The sequence below is a fragment of the Physcomitrium patens genome, chromosome 1 (genome assembly GCF_059467195.1).
Source record: "Physcomitrium patens ecotype Gransden chromosome 1, ASM5946719v1, whole genome shotgun sequence".
NCBI lineage: Eukaryota > Viridiplantae > Streptophyta > Bryopsida > Funariales > Funariaceae > Physcomitrium > Physcomitrium patens.
In genome coordinates, this window is record NC_143410.1 from 17505442 (window position 1) to 17524603 (window position 19162).

At 35.4% G+C, this 19162-nt stretch overlaps 2 protein-coding genes across 3 annotated transcripts; one reads left to right on the plus strand and one right to left on the minus strand.

Annotated features, from left to right (window-relative positions):
* Positions 1-930: 930 nt before the first annotated feature.
* Positions 931-3698, plus strand: LOC112284819 (cytochrome P450 CYP94D108). Its single transcript, XM_024525098.3, has one exon. The coding sequence runs from the start codon at positions 1643-1645 to the stop codon at positions 3350-3352; it is 1710 nt and encodes a 569-aa protein (XP_024380866.1). The 5' UTR covers positions 931-1642; the 3' UTR covers positions 3353-3698.
* A 4108-nt stretch (positions 3699-7806) lies between these two features.
* Positions 7807-14650, minus strand: LOC112292262 (uncharacterized). Of its 2 annotated transcripts, XM_024540572.3 has the most exons (13): positions 14219-14650; positions 12462-12818; positions 11980-12199; positions 11366-11566; positions 10977-11047; positions 10678-10840; positions 9852-10445; positions 9229-9609; positions 8981-9056; positions 8765-8828; positions 8424-8556; positions 8191-8304; positions 7807-7986 (listed from the first exon to the last, which is right to left on the minus strand). In XM_024540572.3, exons 2-13 carry the CDS (start codon positions 12614-12616, stop codon positions 7921-7923), a joined length of 2238 nt encoding a protein of 745 aa, XP_024396340.1. In that variant the 5' UTR covers positions 12617-12818; positions 14219-14650; the 3' UTR covers positions 7807-7920. The 2 variants fall into 2 exon arrangements, with proteins under 2 accessions (XP_024396340.1, XP_024396345.1); XM_024540577.3 differs by lacking the exon at positions 14219-14650 and having other exon boundaries at positions 8765-8810; positions 12462-12761.
* Positions 14651-19162: the final 4512 nt, after the last annotated feature.

A 19162-nucleotide genomic window follows, 5' to 3' on the forward strand; every position in this document is an offset into this window, starting at 1 on the left:
TGTCATTTTGTCATTAGGAGTTGTTGAAAAAAGTAGCTAAATAAGTAGATAAAAAACCTATTTTAGCACTACTGATATTATAAAAAATAAAATAAAAAAATAATGTAAATATCAGTGTATGCTAAATTCAAAAGCAGCCCTCTTCTATCTAATAGTAATTAATATATATATATATATACATATATACATATACATATATATACATATACATATATACATATACATATATATACATATACATATATATACATATACATATACATATATACATATACATATACATATACATATATATACATATACATATACATATATACATATACATATATATACATATACATATACATATATATACATATACATATACATATATATACATATACATATACATATATATACATATACATATATTAATTACTATTAGAAACAATAATTACTATTAATATACATATAGATTGATTTCTTCTATCATTAATATAAAATGAAAAGTAAAAAAACACTTACCATGATATTACGATAAAAGAAATAAAAACACAACAACAAGCACATTGCCGATGATAAAGCAACCACTCTTATACAAACTAAAATAAACTTTTTTACCAAAAAAGTAAAGAAAAGAAAAGAAAAGTGAAGAACGTAACCCACCTTGTGTACAACATGCCGAAACAATAGCGGGATTCCTTACTTTTAAAAAAACCAATCTTCAATACATGATGATGAGATTGTTCACGTGTGTTTTATGTTATTTCGAGAGGCGTAGTTGGTAAAGTGTGATGCCTAATTGAATCCCAATTGAAGGCTCGTGGCGCATCGCGTCGCGTCGCGTTGCGTGGCGTGGTGGGAGTCGCTCGTAGTGCGTTGCGTCGCGTCCGGTCGCGAGGGCTACGTCGTGAGCTACAATACACGGCGTCACGTGTGCCGAAGCAGCATCCCGATTTTCGCAACCCCATCAAGTGGGCCACGCAATGAGTTCTTAATTCTATGCAACTGGTGCCGCTTGAAGGGTTTGTTGCGAGGACATGGTATTTACTCGCTTGCCTTCGTCGTTGCTTCGGCGCATCCATTCTCAGACCTTCCTTTGCCCATGTGACGTCATGGCTCGTTGGTGCGTGGCATTCCGTTACAAAGCATCCCTCCGAACGCCGCAATTCCTTTGTGCCACTTTCAGTCTACCCCACAGTGTCGCCCTCAATCGATTGTTTTAAAGGGGGGACGGGAACCCACTTTGGCTTGTCCTCGAGCCATCGATATGGACAGTGGTTGTTGATTTATGTAGTGCTGTGTCGTTGCTTGCGGAACCGCGCGGGACTGGTTGTGTGCACCGCGGTTGCGTTATTTTGTGTGTATTGGTTCATTCAAGTGGATTCGAGTTGGGGATGAGTCGGTTTCGCTATCAATACCGGAATTTAGGTTTTTGAATCTACATTTTGCTGGCTGTGTTTTTGCTTGCGGAGTTTAGAGAAGAGAAAGTGAGGTGAGTGATGAGCATTGTTGATGGGAGGTGAACGTGTCGCGCAGAATCTTAAATTGGAAGGCTTGTTTCGAATTTACCGCTCGGCAGAATTTCGCAATCGGTGTAGATGTAAACGTGATAAGAACATCGTTGGCGGTGCTGAGAGTTGGTAGGGAATAGGGTTCCAATATGTCTTACCCGAACTACATGTCCCCCGAAATGGGGAGATTCGAGAAGTGGGCGCTGCTGCTTAGGGAGGAATCCGAAGAGCACACACTAGCCTTTGTGGCAACGATTCTTTTCGTCGCAGTGAACGCTTTGATCTTCATCTGGTGGCATCATCCTTTATACGGGAAAAACATTGGGCCTAGAGTCTATCCTTTTGTGGGTTCGCTGCCGAGCGCTATCCAGCATGCTCACCGGTTGCTTGATTTCTCAGTCGAAACTTTGCGTAAATCTCCGACACTGACAATTAGGTATGTGCAGTCAGGCTATACTGCGTACAGCACCGCGAATGTAGAAAATGTTGAGTACGTGCTGAAGACGAAGTTCGATAATTTCGTCAAGGGCGAAAGGATGGGGGATGTGCTGTTTGATCTTTTAGGGAGGGGTATCTTCAACGCCGACGGTAATTTATGGAAATTACAGCGGAAGCTTGCAAGCCATGAGTTTAGTTCCCGGTCCTTGCGAGAATTTGGTGTCGAGTGTGTGCAGAAAGAGCTACAGAATCGCTTGGTTCCCGTTCTCTCCCAATTCAGTGAAAATGGGAATGTCGTGGATTTGCAGGACCTCTTGATGAGGTTTTCTTTCGACAATATATGTCAATTGGGCTTTGGTGTGGACCCAAATTGCCTGGAGCCTTCCCTCCCGCCCGTGAAATTTGCGGAGGCTTTCGACAAGGCCAACGAGTGCACGTTGCTTAGATTCCGAACGTTTCCAATCATGCTGAGGCTCTACAAGTTCTTCAATATCGGCATTGAGAGAGGGTTGAAAGAGTCAATGGCGGTGGTCCACAATTTTGCACAGGAAGTAATTGAGGCACGGCGGAAGGAATTCAACGAGAACCACGGGGACATAGGTCACGCTCGTCAAGATCTTCTATCCAGGTTCATGCTCTTCACAGACTCGTCAAACAGTGAAGTGTTGGTGCAATCTGATCTCGAGCGGAAATGCATCAGTGATTTGAACTTAGATGCGAGCGATGCAAAGGAGAAGCAGAAGGCCTCTGATATCTTCCTGCGAGACATGGTGATAAGTTTTGTCCTGGCTGGTCGTGACACGACTTCCTTAGGGCTGAGCTGGTTTTTCTACGCCCTAGGTCACAATCCTCACGTAGAAGCTAAGATTTACGACGAAATCAAAGAGCAACTGCAATTACAAGCGCAGGAAGATGATTCTCTACCATCTTCCCGACCTCCGGGCCAATTATTTACCTTCGAACAATTGAAGAAATTGCACTACTTGCATGCTGCATTACACGAATCCCTCCGCCTTTTCCCGCCTGTACCATGGGATTCAAAGCATGCGGTCCGAGACGACGTCTTACCTGATGGCACCGTCATACTCAAAGGTGAGCGCGTCACTTTCAATATTTACGCCATGGCTCGAATGGAAGCCAACTGGGGCCCTGACTGCAATGAGTTCAAGCCTGAGAGATGGTTGAAGGATGGAGTCTTTGTACCTGAGAGTCCTTTCAAGTTTGCAACCTTCCAGGCTGGTCCTCGCATATGCCTCGGCAAGGAAATGGCCCTTATCCAAATGAAGCTGGTTGCGTCGAGTTTGGTATACTGCTTCAAGTTTACTCTGCTCGAGGATCCTCCTAGAACATGTCTTTCGTTTGTCTTTAAAATGTTGAATGGGTTTCCAGTGATTGTACACAAGCGAGCTGTGTCGACGTGAGCTATGTGGGTTTGATTTGCGCGAACCCATGTATATCTGCAGTTAGAATGTCTACGGTAGTTCTTCAGTGATGTCTCCGAATCTTTGAATATAGTAAGATGGTGCTGAACTACCTTGCGTCTTCTTTGGGAGCCTCTGCATAATCATTTCATCCCTTCTGATCTATCCAGCAAACTGGAACAAACTTGTCCGGAAGTTTAGATTTGTGAACTATGTTGTCTGTACTCATGCTCCCATACATAGATCTAGTATCGTTACTTAGCATAAGCTTCATTTCTACCGAAGTATTGGAGATGTCCCACTTCCATTATTTTTATAATCCACAAAGCAGACCTCTTCCTCTTGATTCAGAATCTCCTATCGGTTTTGTCTCCATTACTATACTTCGTTTGTATAAGTCCTGAGTTCATGGACTGAACTCCACGGGAAGTAGGATGTAGATCTCATTTGTGTCTGAGGTAGTTCAGCTGTTATATGTAGGTAAGTACTGTCAATGCCCAGATTGGAAGTAGAATGCAAGGCTCGAACCCTAGCATTTCTTACAGTGCCTCAAGTTAGAGGGTAGTTTCCTTGCTTTGCCAAACTTGGATGTGGGAACTTGTCTTCATCCAACAAAGTTTTCAGCGTCCATACCAACCCAATGTGAGGACCTCAAAAGGCAGTTGGTTGTGGAATATCTTGGGAACAGAGTCTGTCCAGCAGAACCCTTTTTTCCTCATTTCATATCCTTGTTTGTGATAACATTCACACAAGAGGACACAAATCTAAACTTTCGGACGAGAGTTTGCCGTCCTCGTATATCCATCACAGTTGCACCAGACCAAGGTCGAATCTTATTTCAAAACAAAAGCAAAGATGGACAACAAGAAGAAGTCAGCGAACACCTACGTGCTCTTCAACGAGCCTTTTTTTTTGCGCCAGTTACCCATCTACGGAGACGTGCGAAACCCGCTAAAACGCATGGCAACAACCCCAACTCTCTGAAAAAGCTAAAAGAAGCACCCTCAGACCCGCGACCGCAGAGAACTGCCCCACAAAGTCCCAATCTGCACATTGCAGTTTCTACTTTATATTAGCATGCAGCGACCTGGCAGTCCCCCAGCACACCACCGCTGAGAGCATGGATACCCATTCAATCCGCTGCCCATAGGGCCCGGTGCAGGATCTGTCGCCCGCGCCCCCAATCGCACCCAACCCCAGGTAATGCGACACCTCCAATACTGACAAGTGCTGCAGCGCAAGCCCCTGATCATAAATTTTATTGGACTGACTTGTCGGAGAATGAGGACAAAAACAGGTCCTCGTGCCTCCCTTGCTTTACGCTGCCCATCTTAGCGATAAGATCAGTCACTTGGGACAAACTAGTTCTTACGGTGCTCTGTGTGTCACTCACCTACCGCCTAATGGGGCTTATCTCCTGCTTAGCCAAAATACGGGCAAGCCTCTCTGTGTATGCTTCTGCCTTTCGGGCATCTTAATCAAGATTCATTGCATTCAGCAAGAATTTCTTCATGACTCACGATCTGACTTGTAGTGATGGCAGTGATGCTCCTCCGTCTTGTCCTTGGAGCAATTCCAGCTGCTTCGAGACTTCGCCGCGCTTGCCAGTCACTCAAGGTTTTAGTCGGCACAAACGAACGCTAGACCACATGAGGTGTATGATCTGAAATCGATCAGACTGCCTCTTGAGACAATCCACGGACCTCTTGCAAAAGTGTCTTTCCCTAAGATTCACAGCTTTTTTGCTGTGTAGATTCCACAAACATGACACTCAACTTGGCACTCCTCCATGATGCAGGAAGAGCTGTCTACTGGTGCTGCTTTTGGTCCTATTGAGGGTGCTACCATGGCATGTGTTGTCTAGGTTTCGGTGACATGCACACACTGAGTTGCTGAAGGCGGCGATGTTCGGCGGAGTGTATGCTTCTAGTTGTATTCCACCGAAGCTCAAATTCATTGGCTGAATATGCTGTTTCTTCATAAAATATATAATATTATTGGGGAGCAAGGGATGAGGCCTGTCGGTTTTGGACCAAAAATATTATTGGATTATTTACTTGATTAAGTAAGGGTAGTGAATTTGCACCCTTAATCATTTTGCATTAAAAAATGTAAAGAAGAAAGAAAGAAAGCTAGGTTTGGAGATATGTAAGCAAGTAGAGGATGATCTAGGGCCTTAGCAAGGATGATTTCTATCTTGTCTACAATGCACCACACAAACAAACAATTATCAATGATCTTTGGTGATTAATAAAGTTTCTTGCAAAAAATGATATTAATTAATAGAAAGATAAATATATATATATATATATATATATATATATATACAATAAATTTAAAGATTAGTGATTTGAATTTTTAATGCTATTATAATATTAAAAAATTATATTGTAAACAAATATGATTTATTATTCATGAAAATATTGATATTTAATCACCAAAGTTATATAATAATGTATTAAAAATTATTTTTCATCTATCAATTTTTTTGTATTTTTAATTATACATATAAATAATTATTTTAGTTCTACTAATATCTTATTAATATTAAACGAAATTAAGTAAAATTCTGATTTAATAAAATTTGAGTTCTTTTATAATTATGTCATTTGACTTCTATTTTTAATAAAAACACATTTTAAAAACTTTATCAAAGAATAATGTATGTTCAATGCAAAAAAATTATTATTATTATTATTATTATTATTAGTATATTTAGATATAAATGACATATATTTTTTATAGAATAGCAATAGTTAATATATAAAAATTTATTTTAAAATTATCTTGTATTTAATAAATAAATAAATTAGAATTGAATCTTCCTTATAAATGTGCATCTTTGAAAATATCTTCAAAGAAAAGATGACTACCAAAAATTGTTCATAACTTTCTTACAAATAAAAAATATATTCTTAAAATAAATAAATTTTACTTTATAAAATGATAATATTATTAATACACTCTTTCTTAAATGTCTTCCAGTCTAGAAATAATTTTGTAATAGTGGAAAATTTATAGTTTTTTTAAAATAAAAAATAGAAACTCAACCATTGTATGAAGTTTTATTTCTAATATTTTATTTGAAAAATTAAAATTAAAATAACATCTAAGAAAAAATTGGTCATATGAGAGGATATTTTATGCAACTCCAAAATTGTACGAATTTTAATCACAGAAATCCAACTAGAATATAATTTAAAAGAATTAATATTGACCAAAAATAAAAATGAGCTAATACAAAGCACAATAAAATAAAATCAATTAGGAAATAAATATTTGAAATAGTTCTTTCTTGAGTAAAAAAATATCTAGAATTATATATTACAAAATCAAATGATATCAATAGTCTAACTTATACAAATTAGCTTTTATTGACGTGTATATTTTAGAAAAAATATACATCTAGCTAAATTTATTAAAAGTTAATACATCCATGTATAGTTATAAAAGATATATATATATATATATATATATATATATATAGATGATTATGGTGATTATTGTCAAATATAATTAATATAGAAATTTTTTAAAAATAAAAGGTTTAAAGACAAATTTTCTAATAATAGGATATTTTGATAGAAGTTTGTTAGAAACAAAACTTTTAGAAGCAATGTGCCTGAGGATGTTTATAAATCCAACATAAATCCACAAAGTTTTCTTAATTTAATTATTATTTTGAATGCTATCTATCTAATTTATTTCTATTTATTATTATTAATTTAGTAATATAAGAATTTGTAATACATATCATAGATATCACACTAGGTTATACATTGCACAAAATTCTATACCAACTTTATAAAGAAATAGCTAATAGGCCTTTGAGAACCTCATTAAATACTTAATAATTAAAATTTAAAATACCATGTAAGAACCTCTTTTGACAATTAAACTTCATTATACCATGAGTAATATTTAGTTGAATAAAAGATTAGATACATATAATATTATGTTTTTAAAAACATACATTTTTAAAATACTTTCATTAGTAATAAATTTAATTTAATTATTATAAAGAATAGTTATAAATAAATATTATAAAAAAATATATAATTATATATATGTATTATTGCACAACTAAGTCTAAAAAAATATAAAAACAAATAAACACCATATCATATAAATAAAAACTACTTAAAAATATATATACAAATTTTTTACAAATAATGTTCTAATCTATATTGATAGAAGCTACTCTTAAAATCAATTCTATCATTATCTACAAGATGGATTTTAAAAAAAATACATTATTTTTATTTTTATTTTTAAAATGATGTAATAAATAATATTCATTATTTTAATTCATGAAAAAACTACAATTTTTTTTGTAAATTTAATACCACAATTAGCTTCATTATTTGTAATTATTTTCAGCTTTGAAAAGAAATTGTTTATCTTCTTTAAATTTTCAATTAAATATATATATATATATATATATATATACATGATTGTATTGTTTTTATATATTCTTTATTAATGTAAAGAATAATAATATTACAAAAATCGTAGAAGTCATACAAGAGATTGGTGTGAGTGTTCAGTGGCTATATACATCAATTGTGTCATTCAATCCAAGCAGAATCCGTCATTTTTGCAAAAAACGAGTAGGCATCCACCATTTCATCTATCTGCACATCAAGGGAGATGTCTTCAGCAAGATAATAACTTGAATAAAAAGTTAACCATCCAATCTATGATAATTTAAATTAATTTTCATTGCACTCAGTAGGTTGATCTAGAGAACCCTATCCAATATGAAGTATTTTTGTACAGTGAAAATAAAATGATGCAAGTCGAGGTATCAAGAAATAGAAACCATATTTGAGACTTACAATTTTCATGGTTGGGCGACCAGATCCATGACCAGCTTTTGTTTCAATCCTTCCTATTATTGGATTTGTCTGCTGGCTGTTGTCCAAACTCGTGCAAAGTTCATACTGCAATGTCTGTCCGCCCACAACAATGAATAGCTGATGAGGAGAAGAAAAGATTTTTCTGAAAGGGCCAAATAAATCCTTCAGAGTATTCAATAAAGAAGAAATCAGAAGGTTTTAAGCGTGCATACAGCGAGAAGCTTCAATGAATGTGAGGGAACAACTCGGTCATCGTGATCTGCTGTAAAAAGCATGGTAGCGGGATACTGAATAGACTTGGTACCATTTTCCCATGGTCTTTTCACATTATGCAATGGGCTATACCTACACAAAAGAAGACACATGACCAACATGAAGTAGAACCAAAACCGTAGACTCAGCTCGATTACTTCATGTTCTCACTAAGTCCACACAAAATATGCACTTGACTTGAAGATTAAGTTTGCTTAGAAATTGATTTTTTCGTAAAGGATTTGAAACTGGTACTTAAAATACGATATGAAATGCTTGTAATACGCAAAAGGATGCTTACTTGATCAGCCAGTCGAATTCCTCTGCAATATCAGCACAACCATAATCTGAAATCCACGCATGACCTGACCAATGAATATAAACTTTTGCATCATTGAAAGCTCTCACGCATTCAGAAACAGAAACCTTCAAAAACAGAAATATACTAAGATCTATAAGAAATAGAAATCTAATACAATATAAATGAAAAAAAAGGCAACCACTACAATGGCTTTACCAATAGTAAATTTTTGAAATCGGAGCATATCCATTACACCCACATGGGCCAAAGCACACCCAAACAAATCCGGTCTCTGCAAAGATGATGGAGGAGAACAGATAAGACTGAAAATCATAAATATAGTGCGAGAAATCGAATGGATGAGTAACTGGATCAGCATGTTACCGAGTAAGATTAAGCTAGAAATATCAAATAATAAATCTTCTTTGTAGAGGCCCTAAAACAGAGGTGTTAACAGTAAGCACCTGATTGATGCAGACAGCCACCAGCAAACCTCCATTACTCCCACCTTCAATGCACAACTTTTTATTTTGCGTATATCCTTCTTTTATCAAGTGTTCGCCACATGCAATGAAATCATCGAAACAGTTTTGTTTATTTGCTAGAGCACCAGCCTTGTGCCACTTCTCTCCATATTCTCCTCCACCCCTGGTATTTGCAGTTGCAACTACTGCTCCATAATGCTGGACTAACACCAGCCGAGACACACTGAAATATGGCATCAGACTGACGTTGAAGCCTCCATACCCATAGAGTACAGCTGGATGATCTCCGTTTCGGACCAGACCTTTTTTCGCAACCACAAACATAGGCACTCTAGTCTCATCCTTGCTTGTCGCAAATTCCTGCATATTTTGCATTATGTAAGAAACCGCAATCCAGAATTTCTGGTCTTTAGCTGAGAGAGTTTTATTTTTAAAAGTACTCCAATAAGGAGAATTTGAAGGATAAGAATCCAAATGTCAAAGTTGAGAGGTTGGGCAATAATAGTATAGGTCATTTTTGAATAGGAAAATAGTTAGAAAAAACAGCAAGCATACGAAAGTTACAGAGAGAGGAATATCAGAATAGAAGCATAAATTTGTACCTGGCGAATCTCAAACAATGATCTATCCCAATTGGCAATTTTAGTCTCCTTCAGCACTGATAAATCAGGAGTTCCAGAACTCAAATCGCATCGGTAGATAATTCCAGGGGTGAGAAAGCTTGTGAAACTGTAGAAGAAATCAGCATCTTCTGGTCTACTTGAAATTTCGCATATTGAGCCAATTTCAAGAGGTAATTTCTGAAGCAAATGACCGCTTTGAAGGTCATTCAACTGAAGCAGATGTTTTACATCACTCATATAGCATAAGACTAACTGCTGTCTATTAACCAGGTCAGCTGATGTAAGGACATCACTTTCCGATTCTGGTACCACATCCTTCCAAGAAGATGGATCATCAAGACTAACCCTTGTCAATTTATTCTTGGGTGCATCCTTGTTGGTTAAGAAGGTGAAAAGTGATCCTTCATTAGCAACCAGCTCATACTGAGCATCGAAGTTATCAATCAGTTTTATCATAGGAAGATGTTCCTTGTTTTGTCTCAGCCCTTCCAGTCCTTGAGGCAAAGTGGAAAGATTGCAGTAGTATAGTCTGTTGACTGGGTCACAACTCTCTTCAATGGATAACACCAAGTACTGGAACCATACAACCAGATGTAAAATTCTTTTTCCAGAAGAAAATGTATTGCCACGGTTACCTCTTTGAAACCTGAGTATCTCTTGTATTACAAAAGGGTGGATAGTGACAATAATAGAAGGATAATAGTAAATTCAAAATACATTTTCCACTGGTATGTAGATTCTAGTCAAGAGCAAGAGAAAGGTGTGTGTATATTGATTTCTCAAGCACAAGTTTATACGAAATTACCTGGCCATCGTCAGTAATCTCTGCACGAGAAAACCATTGAGCATGTTCAGAATCTCTCCAACACAGTATATCTTGACTTTGGTCAGTTCCCAGAAAGTGATAACGTAATTCTTGGAAGAGGTTTGAATCTGTCTCAGTGCCTTCGTCTTCAATCTCGTTCATACTGTCATGTAACATGTCATCTTAGTCGGGTAGAGGAACATCATAAGATCTGAAGGGCTGGGAAAAATTCCTAAAAAAGTGTCATAAACTCAATCTCCCTATAGCACAACTTCAGCACCGGAGACACAAGAACTGACGTAGGTTTTGGATAACGGTTGTAGAAGAAGCCTCTGTTGTCATGCGTCCACGCCAAGGATGAGAACTTCACCTGCACAGCCACAGGGAGTATTGGGATACCAGACTATATTTTATCACTAATATCGGAGCTAAATTCTGCATTCATCTGCCCAGCGACAATGAGACGACCACAATAATACTGATAATTCATAACGGTTCGAAGATTTTTCAATGGTGCACAATGGAATAAGAATCGGACTTTGGGAAAGAGAAAAGGAACAATAATTTCAAACGGCACTTATTCCAGAACAACAGAAATAAATGTTGGAACATTTTCCAGAACTAATGCACGAATTCGGGTGATCGATTTGGATTCCAACAGCACCAACTAATGTGTAGAGTATCTCACCCATGAAAGGGTGTCATCGAGCGTGATTTTGTCTGCCACATGAATTACTTTGATGGTGATCCAGTCACTCCCACTAGAGCTCTGTCCATAGGCCAGATATTCAGCATTACTACTGAATTTCATGATTTCCAAGGATTTGGTGCCATCCTCACTCCAAGTATTTGGGTCCAGCAACACTTCGGCCTCCCCGTCTAAACTATCCTGTGGACAAGCAAAAAAGACGAATCGATTGTTAGATTGAGACTTTGATTCGTAAAAGCACTATGTTACGGACTGTCAGACATAGTGTTTTAGTTCATTGGTTACCAATTTCATTGTTTTTTAGAGGATCCTTTGAATGATACTAATGTTTGAATGAGCAATAAATTACAAAACTCATGCTTGACAGCTTCAATAATTTGCTGATGCATAGAAGAGTATTCAAAATGAGAACGCTCGATCGTATAGTTTTAACGCGCCGTTCTTGTTATCGTATGTACACTTGGAGCTATCTTTGGGAGTACAAGAGTGAAAGCTTACATTGCCACGGACAAAGACAGTTGTAATTGCAAAGCATCCAAGGAGTACGTATGGTCCACAAAAATATACAATCCCTAGCTCGGCCAAGATTCTACCTGCATGTAGAGTACGCTTTGAGCTTGCAATCCACTATTATGAGAGTAAAAACATTTGTTCCCTCGCCTGTAGGGGCATGAAGATTTGGGATAATCATAGACAGCGGTAATCCGTTCTCTTAGCTTCTCTTTCGTGTCACATGTCGACAGCACAGACTTGGTCAATTCCACTTGGCTAGCTATAAATTCTTGCGTTGCCCTGGCTTTCGGAACTTCCAATCTGCTCAGATCATTTTAGAATATTATTGTGCAACAAGTATTCAAAATCTAAGGTTGGACACCTAATTAGGAAACAGCGGATAGATGAATGGTTTGCTACTGGAGAGTCCATCACAGGTTTTTGACTTGCCATTTAAAACGCTAGAAATTATAGCAGATGTGGGAGTTCTGGTTTGACATGCATTCATTAAAATTGCTAACCAAGTCTATATACAGCAATACTTGTAACGAGCATCCAAACTAATTAGGAGTAAGGGACTTACGGTCGATATGGATCGGGAATCTTATGGCCATGCATACTTTCTATGCACGTCTCATCCCTTTCAAAACGTGGATACGTTAAAGGCCACATCCGAGATTTGCATGGCATGACCTCAGGCATAAATGATATCACGTTCGATTTCAGAAGGGGTGCCATGGCACGAAATGTGAAGATTCGCAGTGAACAACCTTCTTTGCACCAAGAAGAGAGCAGTCGAAAGCTCAAAGATGAATAGCTACCGGATATTCCTCGATTTGAGGAAGAAAAAGGAGAACGTCCCAGTCATTCAGAAATAATGTCGCACCACACACCTCAATAAACAAATCGAGATGCTAGCTTGGTGTTGTTGATTTCCGAACTGCATTCAAAGACAAGTGCTGCAATTATATTACACAACTTCTCAATCATGCCTCAAGAAAAGGGTGAGGGGAGCTCTATATATGATAATGCTGTTAAGCTGAGCGTGCATAGAGTAATTTGTTCACCGTTTGTAGTGTTTACACGAATCGAAGGAAACGTAAAAGAGAGAACGTTTAAATATGTAGCATACACGTCGCGTCAGGACCACTTAGCATAATTAGTTTTTGAAGCTTGCAATTAAATCGGTAAATGGTAAAAGAATTCAAATTAATATTCTAATAGGGAGAGAGGGAGCGGACGGTAGAGAAAGAGGAGTTTCTCGATGGTGCTGCTGAAAGACTGTTTGCGTTTGCAAGCAACTACATCTGCAGTTTACTTTTCCCAGACATTCTACACTCGTTCGGCTTATGGCTCCAACAGATCTTAACTATTAAGGACAAAGACTTGCTCTTCGTATGAAGCGTATCGCCGTAGGGTATTGACGATTCGGATTACCACAACACCAAGAGAAATATTCGTCCAGAAATACCAGAAAGAGGTAGCCACTAACAGTTAGAGATACTATGCTCAGAGCTCTTCCCTCTCCTTAACTGAAACGGATGGAAAACTAAGCTCTATCCTTCCATTCATCTCACGACGTTTCTGAAAATATGCGAACCTCCCGAACCCCTTGAAAACATAATCAAAGTCGGACTTTAAAAATTCAAATTTCGGAACATATGAGTGAGGCACGAGTTAAATTATATGTTTCTTGCTCGCATTGGAAGTTTAGAATGATCCTCAACTACATCATGTCTCACGATTATTGTCTTCGCTATCTCCGAATATCAATCCGTCCAGAACAGCTTAAGATGGTTCGAACAGAGCCAGACCGAAGCCCCAGAGTTTTGTAGTTGTGATGGAAGGAATCCTGAACTTTTACACAGTTTCCTACAAGAAAAAAAATCTCGAGCAATTTCCACGAAGCCTGCCATAACTAAAATATCGATATAATCTCGTAACAGGAATAACAAATGTTCACGAAGTGATAAAAATGTAGGCTGTTTTTAATGATCGAACAATCTTCAATCACGCAGGACTGAGACATTCCGGGCAGCTATACATGTCCAACTCAGAAACATCGAAACTTCTTGGTTATAGAATGTGTTCAGAGATCTATTATTAATTAAATTTCCATTTTGCTTCGCGAGAGTCCGTCATCCCTACTACACAGGTAGGTGACTGTGGCCTCGTGCAAAGCGCAAACTGAGACTCAATCGATTCTAACAATGCATTCTCTTCTCACAGTTCACATATTCACAGTACAAAACAAAACACCCCGAGAGGCCAAGAATGTAGAGAGAATGTAACAGAGCAACACAAACTACGGCGATTCAGCGGAGAACGCACTCTACGCACCTGAACTCAATCGTGTGAGACCACCGCCGCATTCACCGGGGCAAGGCATTAGCCATTTTTAAATCTCAGGAAAGCGTGCTTCCAACGGTACAGTCGACGAATTTACTAACAGATAGCAACTAATCAAAGACGGCACTCAAAATACTTCCGTGCAATTCTTTCGAAACGTCAGGCTATTTGGATCGATTGTGTACAGCTGAGGCAAGAAGGTATATCAAGTGCACTCTCAGCACATTCAACGATACAATTACAACTAATCTTATGCACCCTCTGCTCAAGTTGCAATTTCCATTCTCGAAGTCAACACTGGTCTTAACTTGCTCGCGACGAAGTAATGCGCTTCAAAGATTGCGAGAGCATGTCACGGAGGATTAATGACAGAACAATCTGTTGTAACGGCGCACGAAAACGATCAATCTCATAGCAACAGATGTTGATCTGCTGGTGAGGAATGGCGACATTAGTAGTTGTAGCGACTGCGAAGTCCACCGACCAAGTCTATGAAATTCCTATTCACTGTGTTCTGCATAAAAAAGGACAATAAATTGCAAGGAAAGAGGGAAGAAGCTGGCTAGCAAGCTGCGAGCACCGAGAGTCCGACGAAAGCACCATGAAACAAACGCAAGTAGCCTAGTTCGATAATGTTAGGCCTTCTCTAATTCGAGATCAGGGGAGGCAACCTGGGTTGTTTCTGCCGCTACCTTTAAAAAAATTCATTCTGTTAATTATTTGAACTATGAAAATATAAACCATGAGTAATTAGAAATAATTAGAAAAAATTAAGAAATCGTGAAAGATGTAAGAAGGGCGAAAGCTTACCCTAAAACTAGAAGAGAAAAAACAAAACAAAACAAAACAAAAACACACACACAGTTAACAGAAGGGTGTTCAATGTACATTGAAATTGCCCTTGGGAACTGTTCCCGTCTCATCAAGGGAACTCGGGGAACTTTGATATTTTGGTGACGAAGCCGATCCCTAGATTCTACACTAAGCTTGGACTTTGACTTTTAAAATAGTGTTACTCAAAATAGTGTGACTTCATGCCAATGTCCACGGTTCCTTAGTCTTTTTCTGGAAATGGCATGCCAAAAAAAATCTTGCTAAAATAATGGTAACTTGATTATTTATATGAAAAATAGTCACCATTATCACTATTTTATATTGGTAGACCTGTGGATTCTTGCATCACTTTAAAATTACTTTTTAATGGAATGATCGATTTATTTTTGTAAATCAAAAGACTTATAATTGTATCATTTCTTCATGAGAACATTTAACTTGTTAAGATTTTTAAAGTACATGGATTTGATGACATGTTTAAGCAGCTTCTACAAATTCTTAATGAATTGCATTGGAATAATCTTTATTGAAGTATGGAATGTTGTGTTATATAGAGAAAGTACCCAAATCAAATAACATATCTTGCAATTGAATAATTTTTCTATGCATGGGTGTTTATTCAAATCATTCAATGAATTAATTAATGATTGGTCATGAGAATCCAGTATTGTAATCTTTCAGCATTAATATGCGAATCTATTATCAATAACAGTAAAGAATAGACACACACACACACACATATATATATATATATATATACATATTAAAACAAATCTATATTAACTTGGAATTGCACAATGGTATGATACTTAATTCTCTTTTAAAGATATTTAATTATTAATTTGGTAAATTATGTTGGATTTTTTATGAACCTGTACACGAGACAACGTTATTTTTAGGTTTGACCAATTTTGGACTAGAAAAAACATCTTTTCTACCAGAACACGTAACATTATCAAATGAAAGGATATGCTTCGATGCTTCTACTTTTAGATGGGATTATCTGGTTGGTATCTTTGATTGGTATCTTTAACTATATATATATATATATATATATATGTGTGTGTGTGTGTGTATATGTTATAAATATCGATAAAATTATCGTATATATATATATATATATATATGTTTTTCTTTTGTTTTATAAGTGATGACATGTTTAATATCTCACATCGACATTTAATTAATGATTTTGAATAAAATATTATAATGTTTAGAAGCATTCAAAAAAAATTAATTCACTATTTCTAAAACACGTATTTATCAAAAAATTATACTTTTGATCAAATACTTGGTCAAAATTCTATAATTATAAAAACTATTTACCTATTCAACATTTAATTATTTTTACTTTAATGAACCAATAATTATAAAAATACAACAAATGAGACCTTTTTACAATATTAATTATTTCAATAGCCAAATTTTAAAACTTATAGTTGTTTAAAATACAAATATTTAAATTATTTTTATATAATAAGCAGCTTAAATTAAACAATTCCTTTTGTAATTGAGATTCATATGAACTCGAAAATTATACAAAAATTCAAATTGATTATTTAAATAAATCATACATTTTATTGAAAGATTTTTCTTATGGCACTCACCTTATCTAATTTTATATAATTTTAAAATAAATGATTAGATTAAACATGTATAAATATATAAATATAAATATATCTTAAAAAGTAATATTAAATACTTAAATTCATTTAAAATGATAAAAATTAAATTATAGAAAATAGGACATGTGATGGAAATACTTTATTTATAAATTTAAAGCAACAATATAGAATAATATTCTATGATTTCATATGATTTTATACTTATTAATAATAGATATCTTAATCAACAAAGTAATCTTCAAAATTAGAATACAAACTTAAGCAAAGAAAATATTAAATAATATATTATGAAAATATACCAAATAAGATTATACAGTTAATAAAATATATTGAGATAGGAATACAAATAAATGAAAAAAAAAATGAAGTGTGAAACAACAAAAATCTTGGTTAAGAGTCTAATAAACAAGAAATTTTGAATCCAAAGGATAGTTAAATATTATCTATTTTTTTAAAAGCATAACAAAGATGAATATCAAACAAAATTCATAAGACATGGCATAGACCAAGGAGTGTTAAGACAAAAAAACATTCAACATCTAAGAACTTAAAAATCCAACTTAATGGCACCTATTTTCTAATAATTCCAATACTTTGTAGTATAACAAAAAATTTGACACATAAAATTTAATTATATATAACTAAAATATCTACAATATAAATCAAAGCAAGCCTAATTCTATATACACATCAAAACATTGTTGACATGGCTTTGACTACTAGAAGATTTATATAAAAATAATATACAATTAGACATAATAAAAGTTTGTTAATGAATAACAATGAAAAGAAAGAGCCTTCTTTATCCACCTTTGAGAAGAAAGAGCCTTCTTTATCCACCTTTGAGAAGATAAGGGCTTGGAAAAAACCTCACTAAATTAAAAATAGAAAATAAGATTTGTACTTCTTTTTAACTATAGTGGCACTTCAAGAATACATAGACAAACAATCAAAAAGAGACTTGTAGAAAAGATCCAACAAACAATCATGTTTAGAAATATTTCTTAAAACTATTTTAATTTTAGATAATCAATATGAAAAAAGATTTTTTAATGTTTTATTTGACATTTGGTACCAACATAGGAAAGATATGTATTTAAAAAATATATGTTCTTTATCTTTTTGCTTTATATATATATATATATATATATATATATATATTATTTTTATTTTTTCTTGGTTTCACATAGAAATATTATCTTTAAATAAATAGATTTGTATTCTTATCATCTTATGGATCATCTTTGGTCTAATTAAATCACTAAATTTTAAATTTATGGATTTTCTTTAGAATGGACAAATCAACCTATGGAAAGACAATACTGAAACAACACAAATTCTACTTATTAAAAGTATTCTACTTATTCTTGCATGTATAATATAATAAAGTAGAATTCTAAATTCTTATATTTTGATTAAATTTATAAAATTTATAATAATATTTCTGCTAATAAATTTCTACATATTAAATTGACTTATGTGAAACTATTTTAGAGCAATTAATACTTTAAAACAACAAATCATAAGAGATTTAAGAAACATGAGAAATTTTTGTGTCGATAGAATTACAAATATAATATTTTATTGCTTTTAATAGCACCCAATTGTCCAAAATTTATGAAAATATGACAAAAGCACCTATTATCAATTTATCAATTTCGCCAATAGTGACTTTTAAAAGAACTTAAGTCTTTCACAAGTTATCTTTAGGGGAAATTATCTCAATTAAACAACATAAAGACATTATTGTTACTAATAGTTGGAACTTGGTTGTTTGTTTGTTTGGTTTGGTTTGATTTTGTTTTTGAGGTTCTCAGGCTTTCTGAATTTAAACCTTTACTTATCAAAAAGCTTAGCAATAAGGAACATCCCCTACGTTTAAACAGAAAAAGAGAACAATAGTATCTCATATAATAAATAGGATTCTATACATTAAAATATTGCTTCCTGTTTTCTTGAGAAAAAATTGCACGTCACTCTACTTATTCATAACAATAATAATTTTAATATTAATATTAATGCCCTATGACCGCCCTAATAACCCCTTCACTGGGATTCTGTTGCTTCCCAATACGTGATTCATTCATTCATTTATTCTCCCATCCATCCATCCATTTATTCATTCGTAGTGGGTACCGTAGCACGCTTTCCGACAGGGGAATATGCTTCGTTTTTCAGGATTTTTCTATTACCAACAACGATTGAGAAGCAACAGATCACCGAATGTCGAGACTGTGAAGCGGGGCCCGCCAATGCAGTGGAAGAAGGCCTGGAACGCGGCACTGACCGGCACTACGAGCCTTCACCTTGTGGAGGCACCGCTTGGAGGCTCGTAGTGCCGGAAAATCACGAGCATGTTAATCCTAACAAATAGGTCTATGCAAGCACAGATAGATCCGTGTTGGTGGTATTGGTGGGACGTGCGATATATCTGTATCTACCTCACCTGAATACTACCCCCGAAATACCTTTTTGC

Excerpts from the sequence above, each read along its gene's own strand:
- LOC112284819 (XM_024525098.3), top strand. The coding sequence starts at position 1,643 with ATGTCTTACCCGAACTACATGTCCCCCGAAATGGGGAGATTCGAGAAG.
- LOC112292262 (XM_024540572.3), bottom strand. The coding sequence starts at position 12,616 with ATGGCACCCCTTCTGAAATCGAACGTGATATCATTTATGCCTGAGGTC. Across the intron at positions 11,567-11,979 it reads AAAGCGTACTCTACATGCAG|GATAGTTTAGACGGGGAGGC; the intron begins GTAGAATCTTGG and ends GCTTGTCCACAG. Across the intron at positions 8,557-8,764 it reads GAATTCGACTGGCTGATCAA|GTATAGCCCATTGCATAATG; the intron begins GTAAGCATCCTT and ends TCTTTTGTGTAG.